This window comes from Medicago sativa, chromosome 2, assembly GCF_051527215.1.
Source record: "Medicago sativa cultivar Bolivia chromosome 2, Bolivia_mono, whole genome shotgun sequence".
Lineage (NCBI taxonomy): Eukaryota > Viridiplantae > Streptophyta > Magnoliopsida > Fabales > Fabaceae > Medicago > Medicago sativa.
In genome coordinates this window covers 76,388,310-76,394,091 of record NC_140750.1, presented here as the reverse complement: position 1 = coordinate 76,394,091, position 5,782 = coordinate 76,388,310, and the positions used below count along the sequence as shown (strand labels likewise).

The 5,782-nt window shown below is 35.5% G+C and overlaps 1 protein-coding gene across 1 annotated transcript; it reads left to right on the top strand.

The window, feature by feature from the left end:
- LOC146950857 (putative CoA ligase CCL7) lies at positions 1-4,988 on the top strand. Its single transcript, XM_085746813.1, has 6 exons — positions 1-1,096; positions 2,199-2,388; positions 3,670-3,815; positions 4,141-4,208; positions 4,308-4,410; positions 4,653-4,988. The coding sequence occupies exons 1-6, from the start codon at positions 98-100 to the stop codon at positions 4,764-4,766; spliced, it is 1,620 nt and encodes a 539-aa protein (XP_085602939.1). The 5' UTR covers positions 1-97; the 3' UTR covers positions 4,767-4,988.
- Positions 4,989-5,782: the final 794 nt, after the last annotated feature.

Below are 5,782 nucleotides of genomic sequence, written 5' to 3'. Positions count from 1 at the left end.
ACACCATCATCACCAAAGCACTAGAAAATCTCTGTTTCTTTAAAACCAAAAACAAAACTCAAAACCAAAAAGTGATTTTCAAAAAAGTGCTTTCCCAATGCAGAGATCAGGTTACGGTTCAGATGGAATATACAGATCCTTAAGACCTTCCCTTATCTTACCAAAAAATCCAAACCTTTCTCTTGTCACACATCTCTTCAACAAAGTCGCTTCTTCCCCAAACAAAACCGCTCTTATAGATGCTGATTCTTCTCAAACACTTACCTTCGCTCAATTAAAATCCCTTACAATTAAACTCGCTCACTCTTTAATTAAAATCGGTTTAACCAAAAGCGACGTCGTTCTCTTCCTCGCTCCTAATAGTTATCTCTACCCCGTTTTCTTCCTCGCCGTCGCTTCCATCGGCGCCGTCGCTTCCACCGTCAATCCACAATACACAACCGTCGAAGTTTCTAAACAAGCTAAAGATTCAAATCCAAAACTCATCATCACCGTCGCTGAATTATGGGAGAAAGTAAATCACCTCAAACTCCCCGCCGTTTTTCTCAATTCCTCCGGCGCTGCAACGCCGGAGACAGTTACGAGTTTCGAATCGTTTGTGAAACTCGGCGATTCAGAAACCGAATTTCCAAAGATTGACGTGAAACAAACTGATACGGCGGCGTTGTTGTATTCCTCCGGTACCACCGGTGTAAGCAAAGGAGTGATTCTAACTCACCAGAATTTCATTGCTTCAGCTGCAATGATTTCGATGGATGATGAATTGAACGGTGAAATCAACGATGTGTATCTCGTTGTTCTACCAATGTTTCATGTGTTTGGACTAGCGGTGATAACGTATTCGCAGCTTCAGAGAGGGAATGCGATTGTTTCGTTGAAGCGGTTTGAGTTTGAAGTGGTTTTGAAAACGATTGAGAAGTTTAGGGTTACGAGATTGTGGATAGTGCCACCGATTGTACTTGCTCTAGCGAAACATGATTTGGTTGATAAGTATGATCTTTCGAGTTTGAAGTATATTGGTTCTGGTGCTGCTCCTCTTGGGAAAGAGTTAATGGAAGAGTGTGCTAAGCGTTTTCCTCGTGCTGTCGTTTCTCAGGTCCATTCTCTTAAATCATGCAATGATTTTAGTTTTTGTGTCTAAATTTCGGTAATTAAGGCTCTGTTGGCAAAAAATAGTTGTCGACAACTGATAAGCAAGCAAGCTAGCTTGCTGAGGATGAGCTTATAGCGAATAAGCTAGCTATTTGAACTTGTAGTGTTTTGGTAAAATTAGCTTATAAATATGAAATGACATAAAAAAAATATGTTTAATTAGTATTTAATTTTTTTCAAGTAAGATGACAAGGACAATATTGAGAGAAAAAATGTTAAGCAATAAGCTAATTGAATTTTATCAAAATAATATATAAGCCAGTAAAAATTAGCTATAAGCTCATGAGAAATAAATGTTACCAAATAAGCCTTTTTTTGTCATATGAGTTTATAAGCTATAAACTGAAAATCTGGCATTGCCAAACAAACCCTTAATTTCAAACAAATTGACTAAAGTCGTGTTTGGATAAACAATTTTTAGCATATAGCATAAACACTTATCATGTAATTGCTTATGAATAAGTGGAAGGACAATTTTTATTTTGCAGCTTATAGCATAAACACTTATCGTGTAATTGCTTATGAATAAGTTATTTTTATTACACCAGATAAAGAAGTCAAACAGTTTTACTATAATATTGGAATGGAATATATATTAATAAGCTATCCTGGAGAGTTTATGAAACTAAGCTAAAAACAGCTTATGGCCATGTCATAAGTTTTTTTAATAAGTTATCCCAAATAGCATCACTGATGTAGATAAGCTCAAATAAGCAAATCCAAACAGGCTATGTTCTTACAATTTGAGAAGCTCAATTGGTGATGTACTCAGATTAATTATTTTGTGCGTCTTAACCCACTTGGGTTGGCCTGGTGGTATTGGCTTGGGACCTGGGAGTGTGCTCCTCCTCAAGGTCTCAGGTTCAACTCTCCCCGGTGCCAATTTAGGTGGGCTAATTTAGCTTCTTCAAAAAAAAAAATATTGTGTGTCTTTGGTTTTGGAAGAAAAAAAAAATTGATTTTTTTTTTTATGAGATATTTTGATTATGACAGGAAGTGTTTTGAACATAAAATAAGCTACTTATCCATGATTTTTGTGGTTTCAGGGCTATGGTATGACTGAGACTTGTGGGATTGTTTCTGTGGAGAATACAAGGATGGGGATGCGGCATACTGGCTCAGCTGGAATGCTTGTTGCGGGTGTGGAAGCCCAAATTGTCAGTGTGGATACATTGAAGCCACTCCCTCCTAGACAGCTCGGGGAGATATGGGTGCGGGGTCCTAATATGATGCCAGGTACACTGCAATGTAGCATCTGTGCATGAAATTTCCTCCATATGAATAGGAAGTGGTTTGTTTTTTGGTACATTGCCAATGATAATTGAATTCCCTAGACTAGACAGGTTGAACATAACTGGAATAATATTTTACTCTGGTTCGATTCTTCCGATTTTGTTCATAGCTGATTCAGCTTAACTTGGTCTGCTTTGACAACTCTTGTGCTAAATTACTTGTTTGACTTGTTTTGGGCAATTCTGCTGACAGAATCTATCCCTCTTTTGACAGAAATGTTAAGAGTTTTATTGGCAAGATTAAGCATCAGATGTTTGAACAATAGTTTTGCTTAGTGCTTTGCCTTTTCTTCCTGATGTGCATAGATGCATGGTGTGATTAAATAACCTTGCTTCCATTCCATGTTTTTGCCTTCTGAATGTAAAAAGTGTGACACAGCTGTTGACAGTGGCGGAGCCCTTCATGTGGCCCACCCCCAAAAATTAAAAAATCAACGATTATATGTCTATTTTGCGAGATTTTATACAATTTTGTGTCGGTTTTAGGTTTCGGTTGATCCAAATTCCCGCAAAGTGATGTAGTGGCCCACCCGAAAAATTTAAATAATTCAATTATAGGTCTATTTTGCGAGCTTTTATACAATTTTATGTCGGTTTTAGGTTTCGGTTGATCCAAATTCCCGCAAAGTGATGTAGTGGTCCACCCGAAAAATTTAAATAATTCAATTATAGGTCTATTTTTCGAGGCTTTAAACAATTTTTCAACGGTTAATTTTAATGGCCCACCCTAGCTTTTTTTTCTAGCTCCGCCACTGGCTGTTGATACATGTTTTTGCCTTCTGATGTGCATAGATGTTATCATCAATTGAATGATGCTTTTTCTCAAGTAGTTTGCTCGTGCTGGTATAGAGCTGGCATATAGAGCATTTAAGCTCTGTTTAGGAAATTCAATATATATTTACAAGTAATTTTCTTTTGAACACCGCATACCGATTTAGCAGATATCAAATTTAAAATATATATAAAAAAAAAATCAAAATATGTCACCACTGAAGTTTCTGTTGGAAGAAGATAAAGGCTTTGTTATTACCGGTGACTGGAAGGAGATTTCTTATGTGATGTATGGAAATGCATCCCAATGGCTTTGTGGTGTTTCCCATACTTTAAACTGTTTATAGTATGGTTGCGCTTCCTTTCTTTACTTCATATATAGTTTGTCATTGATTCATATTCTGTAGGCTCATTTTCAAAATGCAATTTATTGAACTAATACGTAATTTTTCAGGTTATTACAACAATCCACAGGCCACAAGATTGACTATAGATGAAAAAGGGTGGGTACATACGGGAGATCTTGGATATTTTGATGAGGATGGAAATCTTTTTGTCGTTGACCGTATCAAAGAACTGATCAAGTATAAAGGGTTCCAGGTATGTAATTCAAATCCCATTTCAATGATGATATATGAATGTAAAATGTGTAACATGTCATACATACATGCCAATTTCAACTGAAATCGCTGTCAGGTTTAATGTGATATTCTGGGATTGAGGTGCATTTAACATATGTTAAATACAAAACTGATTGTATCTGAAAGTCGAGTATTGTAACTTAAGACCAGCATAATGTGTATGCTGCTCAGTGTGTTTAATTATTTTGTTTATAACCCTTGTGGTTATACTTGATGAAGAACATTTATGATCAGGGGCTGTTATCTGACTGAATTGTTTTCCATTTTCTTCATCACTGTCTTAGGTTGCACCAGCAGAACTTGAAGGTCTTCTTGTTTCTCATCCTGAAATACTTGATGCTGTTGTCATTCCGTAAGTCTCCCCTAAATTATTTCCAGTTTACCAATGCTTGAAACACATCGCATGTTTTCGGTAATTGGGATTCTTAGTTAAGCTACTTCTGTTCTGTAGATTTCCTGATGCCGAAGCCGGTGAGGTTCCGGTTGCCTATGTTGTGCGAACACCCAATAGCTCACTAACCGAGGAAGATATCCAAAAGTTTATTGCTGATCAGGTAAGATAATGGACAAACTTGGTCTCTGACCTCTCATGACATTATGATAGTGATAAACTAACACAAAATCGCAAGACAAACCCAGTTAGGTAAAATTTAAAATTGGCATGAAATTCATACATAAGCCTTTTTAGCTTAACATTAATCCTGTTTGCATGTTTCCACTGCTGGCCAATTATCTCATCTGACCTACTTGTCTCTGCATTTTTTCAGCTGTCACTTATGTTTGTATTTGTTTGCAGGTAGCACCTTTCAAAAAACTGCGAAGGGTGACATTTATCAACACTGTTCCAAAAACAGCATCAGGAAAAATTCTGAGAAGAGAGCTTATTGACAAAGCACGATCCAAAATATAAGATCACATATCTTTTCTATTTCTAATCACAGTTTAAGGGTCCACTAAAAAGCCCATTTTAATAAGTTCTGTGATAGAACGCAAATTGTAAATCGTATAGGTATAATAAAAAGCAGAAGTTTGGACCACTGTGTGGAACAAAACAACTATTAATCAATTGAAGAGATTGATGAAAATTTGAATGACACTCGTGTGGTGAAGAAAACTATGGACCACTTTAAAATTTGATCTTGTCGTGGCTATTGAACAATCTCATGATTTAGTGGTCATGAATAATATATCAACGAGTACAAAAATACCTACAAGTTTATGAGAAATTACATCACATAGCCTCGTTCTGGTTCTCTAAACCCAAAGTAACTCAACGTAAAAAATTAATTTTGACATATTAAAATGACATTGATTATTTTTTTCTTTAAATTTATTGTTCATATCACATTCACATGATTTTAAACGTATCTATCCATACATAATGCTTTGGAGTTTATGGTTGAATATGTGTGGTATATTGAGGTGAGCAGAGGCTCACATGATTTTAAATAGAGTACAAATTGATGGTTGATGATAAGCTGAAGGACAAATATAATTACATTGCATATGGATATCTTGTGAAACAATGTAGATCTATGTTGCAATTGTACAAAAATTATCAAGTAGTAGTTTTACTAGACGATCATCAAAGGACAATGCTCGTGCAAAAGATCGAGCATTTATCTCTTAGGTTACTTGCAGTACTTTTAATTGCATTCATGATTGTATCTCTTCTATAATCATTAAGCAATTGCCTTAAGCTTTTTTGAGTAAAAAAATGTACCCAACCAACCATGAATATTTTCCTTTTAATGCATTTTTAAATCAAATTTAATTTTACAATATCAAATTTATGTGTGGGAAATCGCCAATTATGTCTCTAAATTATAATACCTCTCTGATTTAGTCTCTAACATATTACAAATAAAAATTAGTATATTTTTTTGTCATTTTTGTCTATAAAGTAAATTGTATTGAGTAAAGTCG

What these genes read in the sequence shown, in the direction of transcription:
- LOC146950857 (XM_085746813.1), top strand. Translation starts at nt 98, where the DNA reads ATGCAGAGATCAGGTTACGGTTCAGATGGAATATACAGATCCTTAAGA. An exon ending in CTCGTGCTGTCGTTTCTCAG is followed by an intron (nt 1,097 to 2,198) that starts GTCCATTCTCTT and finishes TTGTGGTTTCAG; the next exon opens with GGCTATGGTATGACTGAGAC. An exon ending in CTTGATGCTGTTGTCATTCC is followed by an intron (nt 4,209 to 4,307) that starts GTAAGTCTCCCC and finishes TCTGTTCTGTAG; the next exon opens with ATTTCCTGATGCCGAAGCCG.